The sequence below is a fragment of the Anguilla rostrata genome, chromosome 3 (genome assembly GCF_018555375.3).
Source record: "Anguilla rostrata isolate EN2019 chromosome 3, ASM1855537v3, whole genome shotgun sequence".
In the NCBI taxonomy this organism is placed as follows: domain Eukaryota; kingdom Metazoa; phylum Chordata; class Actinopteri; order Anguilliformes; family Anguillidae; genus Anguilla; species Anguilla rostrata.
In genome coordinates this window covers 72,429,507-72,443,476 of record NC_057935.1, presented here as the reverse complement: position 1 = coordinate 72,443,476, position 13,970 = coordinate 72,429,507, and the positions used below count along the sequence as shown (strand labels likewise).

Genomic DNA, 13,970 nt, shown 5'->3' with positions numbered 1-13,970 from the left:
CTCCGCCCCCGACACCCGATGCCTGTTACCCTCACACACACACACACTCACTCACACTCACTCACATACACACACACACACACACACTCACTCACACACACACACACACACACTCACTCACAATGCCATCACACACACACTCACACACACACACACACCACATACCACACACCACATCACACATCACACACACACACACACACCACGCACACACACTCACCACACTCACACACACACACACCCCCCCCCCCCACACACACACACACTCACACACACACCACCATCACGCACGCACACACACACACCACCATCACGCACACGCACATACACACACACACACACACACACACCACCATCATGCACACACACACTCACGCACGCACACTGCCATCACACACACAAACTCACTCACTCACTCACACTCACACACACTCGCACATACTCACGCACACATACACACACCACTCTCACACACACACACGCACATACACATGCACACACACACTCACGCACGCGCACACACACACACTCACAATGCCATCACGCACGCACACACACACACCACCACCACGCACACACACACAAACTCACTCACACACACACACACACACTCACACACATTCACACTGCCATCACACCCACAAACTCACTCACTCACTCACGCACACACACTCACACCACCATCATCCACTCACACACACGCCGCCATTACCCACACACTGACATACACATCAACACAAACCCCAGAAACGCACATGCACAAAGTATGCCTTAATGAAGCAGGAGGCAGATGCTCATCAACTGGATTTATTTACTTCATGAGTTGTCCAGGTCAAAGTCAGAGCATAGTATCACAGTGCAGAAAATGGGGAGGTGGGCTTATTTAAACAGCACTGCCTGTACACCGCACGGTAGATACAGACTCAGTTCAGTTCAGAACAGTTCCACATAAATTAAGGCATAAACACGTTTCTTTGTCCTATAACAGACTACAATAGAACAACACAGAAGGTTCAATCCCATTAACTTCCTTTTTTATGAAACTTTTCTGTTTTATGATTTTTTTTTCTCCCTTCCACAATTGAGTCCTGGGCTCAGGCCAGCTTATGTCGTATTTGTGCCGGGCTGGTGTTGAATTTGTTGGGTACACGTCGGCAAAATCTCACACAAAGCACTGATGCGCAAAATCAAACCAAGATGGCCGATCTTGCAGTAATGGTATGGGCAGCAGGGGGCAGTGTCGGTCTATGCATCCACTGCCATGGGACTCAAATCAAGGCTTGGTGTAGAACGGTGGTTTTCAAGTTGGGTCCAGGGTCCCCTCCTGTAGATGATGGTTTTCATTGTCACCATGATCGCAACCCCAGAATCTTTCATGATTAGGTGCTTCCTGTGTTTACAGGGATTATTTACCCTCTCTAGCCAAATAATGTCAGAAATAAATATACATGGAAAATAAAATTATAATATTCACACGCTTTTTTTTGCTATATTGCAAACAATTACATGGAAAGAGGTAACACATTTTTAACTGATCGAAAACTGAGGTGAATCAATAGAATTTCCCTCAGGAGGTGTCTTGCCCCAGATAGAGGGACACTTTGCCCACTAAGCATCAAATGCCTGCTGCAATGCCATAATTGTCAAGTGAGTAGGCTACGCTGTTTTGGCTTCCTTAGTAGGCTACGCTGTTTTGGCTTCCTTATTTTTACGTTTTTCCTATGCGCACATGCACTTCAGTATAGCAGCAGTAACACTTTTGCTTAAAATTTTCACAAAAATTGTTTGTGATTGGGTGATGAGCCCTAGTCGATATAATCACTCATATACTGTTTCTTATCAGCTGTGATGCACATGCGCGTGGCAGGACCAGCAGAGGGACTTTGACCGTGCTCCTGGCTCTCCAGTGGCAAAGGACCTCGTGAGCAATGGCCCAAAGAGGTGACGTGTTTTCTGATGGCGTTAATTCACGTTTTGCAATAACCTAAAGGCACGTTTTTAAATAAAAAAAATGCCCAATTTTTAACTCAAAGGTATACATTTGGAAATGTATTCGCATTTTGTGAAACTGTCAACCATTAAACGCACACTGTTTTTGAATGCGTAAATGGAAACACGGGCGGAGTGTACCCACAGTGGGTAAGGAGCTGGGTTTGTAACCGAAAGGTCGCAGGTTCGATTCCCGGGTAGGGCACTGCCGTTGTAGCAAGGTACTTAACCGAAATTTCTTCAGTATATATCCAGCTGTTTTAATGGATACAATGTAAAATGCTATGTAAAAGTTGTGTAAGTCGCTCTGGATAAGAGCGTCTGCTAAATGCCTGTAATGTAATGTAATGGAAAGAATTTCTGCGCTTCAACGGCACCCGCTCTTCTGAACTCAGAGATGGTATCCGATCCAATACGCGTCAATGGCAAGTCATTGGTGCCACAGACGGGCTTGGGAAAGCGGCCACGCTCTTGGCACCCCATTGGCCCGAAAAAGACCGTGGAAAAGCCGAATGCACAATCAAGTCGAGGTATGCAAGCCAGGCGGGAAGATGGAAAACCACCCACAGGAACCCTGAAACGAACAAACAAACACGGAAGGGCAGGTGTGGACTTGACGAGCAGGGCGCGGAAGTCGTATAATCTGGTTGGCCAATCATACTTGTCTTCCTCTCAGGTACAAACCGGTTTGGTCTTCAAGTGAGAAGTTTCGGTTGGGCGCAGTAGTAACTAAGGTGCTTAAACACCTGATACTGTTTATAATTCATACTACTCAAAGAAAACATAAAAAGGGGGATGTTTGGTGGCTGTCTCATATTGGCACGTAAGTCTTTTAAATTTTTCTTTTTTATTTATTTTGTCTTGACAGAAATTGATGTTTTCCATATAGCTTACAGGAACCACACCCAGTTCTAAGGTCGTCGTTTGTACAGGCTTATTTATTTAGACGGTTTCCGAGTAGGCTATGTTCTTTGCTATGCTTATTGTAAAAATTTATTTTTTAGAATCAAGCATGGATGTAAGAATGAACTCTGAATCAATGTTCTGCGCTCTTTCGGTTCAGAATCTCTTATATGTGATCTTCAGATGAGAAGTTATGCCCATTGTGTTATTTAAACAATTATAGGCGTCCTTATGTATATTAATCTAATCGATATAATTCATATTGTTAAAAAAAAATCCACATCCGTAGCAACCTCAAACATCTGCGCATTGTTGTTGATATACAGGAATGATCATTGTAGATATTCGAGGTGTCGTAGCCAACTTTTGAGAGGTAATTGCAGTTTATGGATTTTGGTTCCAGTAAGCCTACCAAAATAATCGGCATTGTCTCTCTATGCCTGAAATAGCGTGGTCTGCTCCGATAACTGCTCGATGATTATAGTCGTGGGGCATGGCTTCGTAGCGCTGTTTTGTTATATTAAGCGTTGCCTCGTGTATTGTTTGTTTGTACCAACAGCTGTAATACCATTAATGACAGGGTGTGTCCGTTATCCTTCTCTGTAGTGCGTTTACTACTGTGTACTTTGTAGAAGCACATGTTCTTAACTTCATTAGCCACTGTGGATTACAGCATATTCTACGGCTAATGCAATGAAGTTCGGTCTAAAAAAGGGTTATTTGTCTTATGTCCATAAGAAAACCCTTTCTAGTACTTTAGGAAACACTCTATGGTAGGTGCGAACAATGTGACAGCTTCCAGATTGAACCATTTTGCCCGACAAAGAACTCTTTAACTAGATGGGGTCCCTCTGCAGAGACACGGCGGAACCTTTTCGAACCCTTTCTTCTGAGAGAGTAGCTAACGCGGCGCTACACAGATATTTATGGCCGATTACCATGATGTTCACATATGAAGACATGGTTTACCATGGAATTTAACGTGAACATTCGATGTGAATGGTGAAATACTAGTACCCCCGGTGGATGTCTATTTATATAAATTAAACCAATTATGTCGTTGGGTGCTTTTATGGAACAAGAAAATAGAAATGCCTGTGGCTCGGCAGAACCAGGGGTGTCTCAGTGCTCTACGGGGACAGACGCAGGCCATGGGCTGCACACGTACATGCGGCCCGTTTGAGTCTCTCAGTCACTGCAGAAAGCCGTATGTTTTAACAGAAATGCGCAACGTGTTATGCAGAGTTACAGATTTGCCGAGGGGAGATTCTAACACGGGCCTCTCTCTCCACACGACGAACAGCCAGGTTACCAGTCAGCCAAAGGCGAAATCTAAGTTTAAATAATCGATAGATAAAATAATCTAAGCTAAGGGCGACATCGTTATTGTAAACCTGAGGGTTGCCGTGCCAGAGTGTTGTCACGGTAAACTGCCACGAGGCCTACGTTTTACTGCACCTCACTGTGCTTCGCTAGCGGACTAACCTAGCCGCACCTGCTACACATCTGGCACACAGCGGAGGTGCGCTGATTGACAGGGGTGTCCTAGTGTCAGAACTGAGGTTTACAATCTTTGGGTCGTTTGCAGTAAATTGACTTCATGGTCATTTGTTTAATTGGCGTGTTCGTCTGTCTGTCTGTCTGTCTGTCTGTCTGTCTGACTGACTGACTGCTTGTCTGTCTGTGTTTCCCATTGATGTAGTTGTGTCAGCCGCTGCAGGACTACAAGTGACCACTCCAAAGCCCCTGTATGAGGTTGCTAAGGGCGACAATGTCACACTCGTGTGCAATTACAAACCAGCTAAAGACAAGAACCCCTTCGTCATGGTGTCCTGGTCCATCCTCCCTGAGACAGTTGGGGAGAAGACTGTAAGTCGCTTTTTTTTTTCCCTTCCTCCTTGCATCAGTGTTCCATCCAGGCGGTTGACTTTGGAATCAAATGAAACTATAACTGCACCATAACTGTGCCATTACTGTACTTTTGGGGTGTCTTGGAGGGTTGTTCAACTGCTGTTTTGATCCGATGTGGATCTTTGTCAGGTCTAACATAAACCTACGACGGTCCACGCTGGGTTGAAAGGCTGTTAAATGGTTTAAATGTATAAATGTCTACTCGCACTGCACATTATAACCAATGCCAAACCATTCTGCACACGGGTGTAAACCAATTGCCCCACTGGGGACAAATAAAGTTCTAGTTGACTAAAGCTCACGTGCATCAGTAAGTCTCAGGCTATTGTTTTCCCCCTCATTGAATTCCCCAGTTTTCAATTACAGTGAACTGGAGGAGAGTATGCTATTGCAAGAGCAATGCTGAGTGATATTTAAGCAAAGAGAAGGGGATTGTGGGTACTGTAGTTCTTAGTGCACCTGTTTAATTTTCTCCCCTTTAGTCCCCCGTTGCGACGTATTTCAGCATGCCTGAAGAGACGGTGGACATCACGCCTGAATTTGAGAACAGGATCTCCATGAGGACGAACCTCGTCTCCAAAACCTCGGAACTGGTGATCACAGGCGTGACCATGCTGGAGAACAAGGTGTTCGAGTGCGATGTGAAAATCCCAACGGACGACACTGGGGTCCTGGCTGCCACCACCCGGCTCGTGGTGCTCGGTAAGATGGCCTGACGTCTTACAATGTGCACGATCTCCGTCACTCTCTTTTTTAGCATCCCGTTCTTCTCGTCCAAGCCCTGAGTCTCTCTGTCCACCATGTGCTGCCACACACGCTTAAAAGGGAACATGAATTAGAATGTGGAGAGTGGTCCAGCATGAATACCTCTCATTTGGTTCCCGTTTCAAAAACGCACTGCTCCATTATTGTAATTTTTTACAATAACAGTAGAGTGCACCATGGGATTGAAGTTCTCTGGTCTTCAAAGGGGCAGTTGTTCTTTTTTATCCAGAGGTGTGATTTCAATGGTCACTGATTTGAACTGAAGCTGAGACAGGAGCCTCCAGAAGGGCTGGGGTGGGTGCAGGATTTTATTTTCGGATAGTATTAGACACCCCTGTGCTAAGGCCGGGGTCCCAACCTTGGTCCTGGAGTACCCCTGTGTGTGCTTGTTCTCATTCCAACCACAATTTCAATTCCAGAATTTTTTTTGGTTGTTAAATTTTCTTAGTTTGGTGTTTTCCATGTGTAGTGGGATTATATACCCTCTTAAGCCCCTCTGTGTTAGAGGTAGCTGTGTATGCCATGAAGAATAAAAGCCCCGTATTCCCCTGGCGCGTATTCCTGCTGAACGCAGTCAAATGCCAATCATGGCTTCATGAAAACCACGCCCCTAGATACAAACAACGGTCAATACCTCTTTTAAAAAGGAAGACACTGGAGCCAGGGCTGTAGGACTTATTATAGGATCATTTTCCTATTACCTGTTCAGGGAAAATGTATGTTACATGCCTATGAATATTAATACACAAGCTGTTCAACATTCTATTTCAGTTGAACTGTTGCATTTAAATTTAAATGGGACATTTTGCCAGTCGTTGCCTTCCTCAACGGGAATTTGCCGAATTGCAGACGTATGACAATTTTTTGTTTTGCGAATTTCCTGTTGATCTTTCAGGAAATTATATTAAGGAACTGAGGAGTGCTGGAAGCACACTTCCAGTTCCTGTTTGCAGTAGTGTGGTTAGTGCTGTTGATGTCAGATTCTAGAAGATTATTCTACCTCAAAACCTTTGCCTTTTCATACACGCCCTGTTTGAGGGTGAGTTGGAACACCTTTTTGGGGGGGGGAACACCCATCACTTAATTTCCATTTATGCAAATGAGCAAGTAAAAAATGCCCAGAGGAATTCTCATAAGCAAAGCGCGACAGTCATCTGTCTGTAGAGTCGACACAGAGATGCAACTTCCAGACTCATTACTTGCATTCTGGGACAGAACTCCCCGATGGGTAAACCCCCTTCCCCAAGGGCTGGTCCGTTTTTGGATTTCATGCCAGCTTTTGCTCATAAATATTTAATGAGTCTGAAATCTGATCCGATATTGCAGCCGCCTGCAAGCGCATTAATGACAGCTGAAGAATGTGCTTGTGTTTGTGTATTACGGGCTTTGCTTTGCTGTGGTCTAAACTATAAGTTAATTGCGGGGGGAACAGGTAGTTATCTCATTTGGGTTCATGGACAGAGCAAACACCAGAAGTGGTACACAGCCCTCTAGGACTGGGGTTCTCAATCTCTGGTGTCCAGCTGTGTGACATGCCTGGTCTTCAGCACTCAAAGGCACGGCTCTGAAACTCAAGTCCTGGTGGACCACACGCTCTGCTGGTTCATGTGCCATTTTTGTGTTTTTGTCCTTTAAATCAGTAGCCAGTTTAGGCCATGGGGGGGCGCACTCCTTAGCCAATTTAGCGCTTAAGAGCAGGAGCAGGTCTTAAACCTGCAGACACAATGGCTCTCCAGGATTTGAGATCCCTGACCTAAGGGTACATTCCTCTACATTCCAGGCAAGATCACCTGTGTAAAGGATAAATAACAATCCTTCTTGACTTCTACCTTGGCCCATTGTTTGCTGAAAGCACTCAGAATGGAGTGGATGTGCTGAAAATATGTAGAGCCTCAACCCGATCCTTCCCTTCTGGTGAAACGGCAATGGCACATCTCCAGTTGACTCGAAATGCAGTGTTGCCAGAATGGGACACGATACTCCAAATGTGGTCCGACAGAGCCATTGTACAACATTAATATGACCTTTAATTTATACTCCAAACTTTTTGCTTTGCTGGCGATATATCCCAGCATCCTCTTGGCCTCAGGAGACAGTTTCTATGTCGAAATTGACACATTGGGCCAAATTGGACCAACTATTACACCCAAACCATTAATTTGGCACCTATATAGATAATTAAGGTAAAAATGTACCGTTGTATTATGTAATAACTGTAAGAGGCCTGAAATGCATTTAAAGAGGGCTTAGAGCTGTACGTCTGCTTCTGATTGCAGGTGTGCTGAAGTTAAACCAGACGCACCTGTTCGTGTTAACTGATAGTGCATCACTTCCTGTTTTCTAGTTTTTTTAGTTCCGCATTTTGCATGCAATTGCATTTCTTGGAATGAAGTTGAACCGTTATGGCTTAAACATCCGAAGAGCTGGAGTGAAGTAACGGGGGTGAGGGGTGTCCCTCCAGTCGAGCGTTGGGGTAACGTTGCGGTGATCTGTGTGTTTCCTTCGGGCAGTGGCCCATCTGTACGGTGGAAGGTAACGTTGTGGTGATCTGTGTGTCTCCCCCGGGCAGTGGCTCCCTCCAAGCCCATCTGTAAGGTGGAAGGGAAAACCGAATATGGCCAGGACATCACCCTGTCCTGCATGTCTGAGGAGGGGTCCCCTGTCCCCACCTACACCTGGAAGAGATACAGCGTACAGAACCAGCCCGCGCCCTTCCCCCCCAAAGCTACTGAGGGTATGTCCCTGTCTGTAACTGTATGTCCCCGTCTATACCTCCCTGTCTGTAACTGTCTGTACGTCCCCATGTGTACAACCCTGTCTGTAACTGTCTGTATGTGTGTCAGTACATCACCGTCTGTAACTGTCTGTACGTCCCTGTCTGTATGTCCCTGTCTGTAACTGTCTGTATGTGTGTCAGTACATCACCGTCTCTCTGTATGTCTGTACAGCTGTGTCTGTAGCTCTGTCAATGTCATGTGTTGGATTTATAACTCCATGTGAATGATTGATGGATTTGTGGGAACTGTTGTTTAAAAAATAAATAAATAAAATGTAAGCTTTGTATAATTTTGCACAATCCATAGATTACATTTTTATGTCATCAATAAGGTTCAATAAATATCATTGGCAATTTAACCGCAGACATTACGAGATGAACAGGCCTCTGAGAAGCCTCCTCTCTGACCTCCTGTTCCATACATTTCACTTTGCAGCAAAAGGCCTTTTGTCCCTCTTCAACGTGTCCATGGAGACGTCTGGATTTTACGTCTGCACCTCGGCTAACAAGATCCGATCGGCAAGCTGCAACATGACTCTCTCTGTCCTGCCTCGTGAGTGCTCCGTCCGCTTGGCCTTTCTGTTACCCGGGGGCCACAGTCACGCCGCAGGGCCACAGTCACACCCTGGGGCCACAGTCACACTGCAGGGGCCACAGTCACACTGCAGGGGCCACAGTCACACTGCAGGGCCCGCAGTCACGCCGCAGGGCCACAGTCACGCCGCAGGGCCACAGTCACACCGCAGGGGCCACAGTCACACCGCAGGGCCACAGTCACACCGCAGGGCCACAGTCACGCCACAGGGGCCACAGTCACGCCGCGGGGGCCACAGTCACACCCTGGGGCCACAGTCACACCCTGGGGCCACAGTCACACCCTGGGGCCACAGTCACGCCGCAGGGGCCACAGTCACGCCGCGGGGGCCACAGTCACACCCTGGGGCCACAGTCACACCCTGGGGCCACAGTCACGCCGCAGGGGCCACAGTCACGCCGCAGGGGCCACAGTCACGCCGCAGGGCCACAGTCACACGCAGGGCCACGTCAAACTGCAGGGGCCACAGTCACGCCGCGGGGCCACAGTCACACCGCAGGGGCCACAGTCACACCGCAGGGGCCACAGTCACACCGCAGGGGCCACAGTCACGCCGCGGGGGCCACAGTCACGCCGCGGGGGCCACAGTCACACCCTGGGGCCACAGTCACGCCGCGGGGGCCACAGTCACGCCGCGGGGGCCACAGTCAGACTGTGGAAGGGGCCATTATCTCTACTGTAGGGCCACAGTCCCTCTGTAGGACTCTTGCTCAGTGGCAGTGTCTTGGGTCCTGGGTTGCTGGTTAGAAGTGAACTCTTCTTTGGGTCCGCAGCCTCCATGAACATCGGCTCCACGGCGGGGATCATTGGCGGCTGTGTGGCTGCTCTGCTGCTGCTCGCCATCATCGTCTACTGCTGCTGCTGCAGGAAGAAAAAGGACAAGGACAAGGAGTATCCCATGGGGTACGCCGCCCAGCACAGACGCCTGCAAATAGCCCTGCACACAGCCCTCACATGCACCCCCCCACACGCACCCCAGTCCAGTGGCCCCCCACCCCTGTGTCGGGGCACCCCTGCGTATGCTGCTTTCCATTGCCAGCCTGTAATTTATTTTAGTTGGGTGTGTTTCATGTTTAGAGATTAAGAGTTCTGGGATTGCAGTTGTGGTTGTCACAGAAACCAGCACACACAGGGGTCCCTACATCCTAAACCTGCATATCCCCCCTCATCTTGGAGGGGGGGGGGTGGAGTTTGAGTTTTGCCATTTAGATTGTGTTGTTTATTCCCCCTGTTCTTGGCCCAGGACTGCGGAGGAGGCGGCGTACCATGAAGGCGAGCTGCTGAAAAGTGAGGGCGGTATCCAGGACGACAGACCGAAAAGTCCCGGTGACTCGATGGGAGGTGACCGTTCTCCCCGCGGGGGAATCGTGCCCGACGATCGGTCCGAGGTGCGCAGCGAGAGGAGCTACGACCGGCGCAACGACTACGACGACCGTCGCGAGAAATACGACCCGCGGGACGACGACCGTCGCGATAGACGCGATGACCGCAGGGATGACTACGATGACCGTCGCGACAGATACGACCGTCGTGATAGAGATCCCGATCGTCGGGATAGAGATCCCGACCGTCGGGAGAGATACGATGACCGCAGGGATGACTACGATGACCGTCGCGATAGATATGCCGACCGTCGCGATAGAGAGCCCGACCGTCGCGATAAAGAGCCTGACCGTCGCGATAGAGAGAGCGACCGCAGGGATGACTGATGGATGCTTTCAGCTCAGGGATAAATACCGTCAGATGTCACATGACGTATGACTTGTAAGAATGATTATGATAATTGGTACCATGACCCCAAGGATGACTGCCGTGACTAATTGAGGGCCCCTCGTTACTTTGACTATTTCCAAGAAATCCAGTGACCGCCTAGATTATGATGATGACTGCCACTAGACATATGAGGACGACAGGTGAATTAGACCGATGATGACACACACGATGACCGCTGTGATGATCAGGTTAATGAAATGAAACGGACCGAAGGCAAATGCTAACCCCAAAGACACCCCCCCCGCCCCCACCCTCCCCTGGGACGGGGGCAATTTGGTAGATGCACCCCAGACCAAGCGAGGGTGTGGTGTGTGGACTACACAGCACTGTCTATATCAGGCTCAGCCCAGCTGTGTAAATCTGCTTTCGGCTCGTTTCCCTGGCAGCACACTGAGGGAAAGCCACATGGGCTCGCTCTGTCGCCCCCTGTCGGTGGGAGGTAGTCGTGGCGTAGCGTGGCATTAGGTCACCTGCTGCGAATGATGCTGACCACTGCTACTCAATCAGATTTGAGTCCACTGTATCAAACGACAGAGGTTTGCACAGGCATAGAATAAAATTGCAATCTTTTTCCTTTCTGTTCCAAACTCAGACGTCTTAAGCCTAACTCTTGAAATCAAAACCTTTTTTTTCGCAATATGTCTTTGTTCTCACGGAACGTTTCGCTTGATGATTTCGACACATCCGATACCGCAGTAGGCGACGTGGCAACATCCTCCTAACAGGAAAACTACCTCTACGCTAAGCTGTGGCTACCTCCCACAGACAGGGGGCGACAGAACGCCGACGTTGCTGTGCTGTCAGGGCCTATTTTGTTGTGCTTTTTTTTTTGTTTTTGTTTTGTGACTGTGTGACTAATGCACTGTCCATTCTGGAGCCACCGGCCGCTCTGTGCTGGTCTGTGCCATGGCATTAGCGTCAGCTTGTTCTATAACGGCAACAGGAAACGGTCTGCGTGTTGGTGAGACCTGTTTGGGAATCAATAATCAGGGAAAACTAACTGAATTATTTAATCTGCTGCACAATCCTTTTATCTCCTGTGACCCTTCTTTGGTTGCAGGTTGTTTAATGTGGGTTTTCTGTTGGTGCATGAATCCTGTTTTAAATTGCAATGTAAATATTTGTTGTTTTACATATTGATACATTTTTAATGAATTTAATAAATTAACCAAACACATTTGTACACATTTGTGTAATTCCTGATGCAGAGAGCCAGTATGTCTGTGGTTGACAGGCATGTAATGGTGTGCAATCGTTTCTTTACCTCGACCTGTGCTTCTTTACCTTTACCTGTGCTTATGATGAAACGTGTGGAAGATTAGCTGACCTGCTCTGGTAAATTAGGTGCCTTGCATACACAGTTTAATTCAAGCTACGGCCAAAAGAAAGCTTAACTTTTACAGTCTGGCCAGAAATGTTTTGATTGCACCCCACCCCTCATGGCTGAATGCTCAATCCCGTAACCTGGCATCATGGTGCATTATACCTAGAAATACAAATGGCGGCTTTTCAGAGCTGGACATATGAATCGTTTGCATGGGTGACTGTGAGCACACACATTTACATCATTCATATTCCTGTGGCTTTCTGAGTGTCAGTATCGTCTGTGCGTGGTGCCTAAATGAAGTAACGAGTGTGTGTGTGTGTGTGTGTGTGCCTGTTTACCAACAGAATTATTTTGCATTTCTATAATGTTTTGAATTGCTGGGGTAGTTGTATTTTTATTTTGTTCTGATTGGTGGATTTGGATTGTCCTGATTACCCATGTGGAGTCAAAATAGTATTCTCACGTATACTATTCCATACTTTAACGTCTTGAATTATATCAAATTAAATTGCGCTGTGCAAGTACGCTGAAATGTACTACTTTCCCCACATGGGTATTCATCAGCTGTCCTGATTGGCTGACCTGGGTTCCCTGCATGCACTGTGGGAACTGTAGTGTTACTCGAGTGAGTGAATAGATGGGCATAGATGGGACCGAGAGCCCAAATTATTTTGAGTATTTGAAAAGGGTTTTATGTTTTTAATTTGTATGTTGGTACTGTGAGGATTCTTGCATCACAGGTGTGTTTTAGGAAGTTATGTATGGGGCCATTTTTAAGGTGCGGCAGTGAATATAGCTTTGGGAGGAAAAAATTTAATCTGTAGCCAGATTTAGCATAACTACATTTCTGTATCAAGTAAATCACATACTTTTTTTTTTTTTTTTTTTTTTACACTGTATAAGTACATTGTTTTTGTTTGAATATTGAATCGAATATTGAAACATTTATGAAGACCTCTTTAATGTAAATGAATTTTTAAAGCACACTTGAGTATTAATATGTGCAACTGATATTTTTGGTAGTATTTCTTTTTGGAACTTTGGAGCTTCTTTTCTCAAAAGTGGAGTTCTGTGCTTTGGAGTGCTCAAAGAAGCACATCATTTTAAAGAACTTAAATAAAAATCTGAATTTGTCATTTAAAGCTTGTGCCTCATGCATTAATGTATGTGTGTCATATTTAAAACCACATGCCCCTTTGTTAAGCGTTGTAAAGCCTTTCTTGTACTTTTTAGGTTTGAAGCAGCAATTATGAACCGATAAACTGAGCCAACCTCTCGAAAACGGATCCAGGTTCAGTCCAACTGTGCTAAACTGATACCGGGAGTGGATATTTTACATCATGTAAACAAGCTTTATCCGTTTTGTGCGCGTTGTATATGGTGAAAAAAACAGGCTGGTTAATCAAGTTTTCGATTGTTAAAACAAATTGTATGTATACATTTCATTTTATATCAATTATTTTCCTCAGTCATAACAGATTTCCTTTTTGAGGGTGCAAAATACTTTAGACAGTGTTTGCTTAAACCTGATTACATTGTGAGAAGCACATTATAATGAAAATTCTGTTTAAGAAACCAGTGCTTGTTTAGACCTGATTATGAATCACATTATAAAGAAAATTCTGTTTATGAGCCCAGTGTCGCGGCTTTCCACCTGTGCCTCGGGCGAGTCGAGACTGGGCAGACCGGTTTGCTTCGCGGTTTTGCGCTTGCCGTAAGGCGTCATTACGGTGTCAAATACCGACACTGAAATATGAGAACGAAAACCAAGCCGTTTGCTTTCTGAGTGGGCTATAGAATTCAAACACTCGCCCTCCTCTCTGATCTCTGCAAAGCCAGTCTTTCCCCATGCCTCGTTCAGCTCCACAATGCCGGAGAGTCCTCCGGAGGCTTACCCATCTGTACTGAGATGGCGTTCTTGACTCTGGCAC

General features: G+C 46.7%; 1 protein-coding gene across 2 annotated transcripts; it reads left to right on the top strand.

Annotated features, from left to right (window-relative positions):
- The first annotated feature begins 1,913 nt into the window (after positions 1-1,913).
- On the top strand, positions 1,914-13,181 carry gpa33a (glycoprotein A33 (transmembrane), paralog a). Of its 2 annotated transcripts, none has more exons than XM_064329700.1 (7): positions 1,914-1,941; positions 4,595-4,761; positions 5,286-5,505; positions 8,138-8,302; positions 8,781-8,897; positions 9,713-9,842; positions 10,183-13,181. In XM_064329700.1, exons 1-7 carry the CDS (start codon positions 1,929-1,931, stop codon positions 10,646-10,648), a joined length of 1,278 nt encoding a protein of 425 aa, XP_064185770.1. In that variant the 5' UTR covers positions 1,914-1,928; the 3' UTR covers positions 10,649-13,181. The 2 variants fall into 2 exon arrangements, with proteins under 2 accessions (XP_064185770.1, XP_064185769.1); XM_064329699.1 differs by lacking the exon at positions 1,914-1,941 and adding an exon at positions 2,672-2,812.
- Positions 13,182-13,970: the final 789 nt, after the last annotated feature.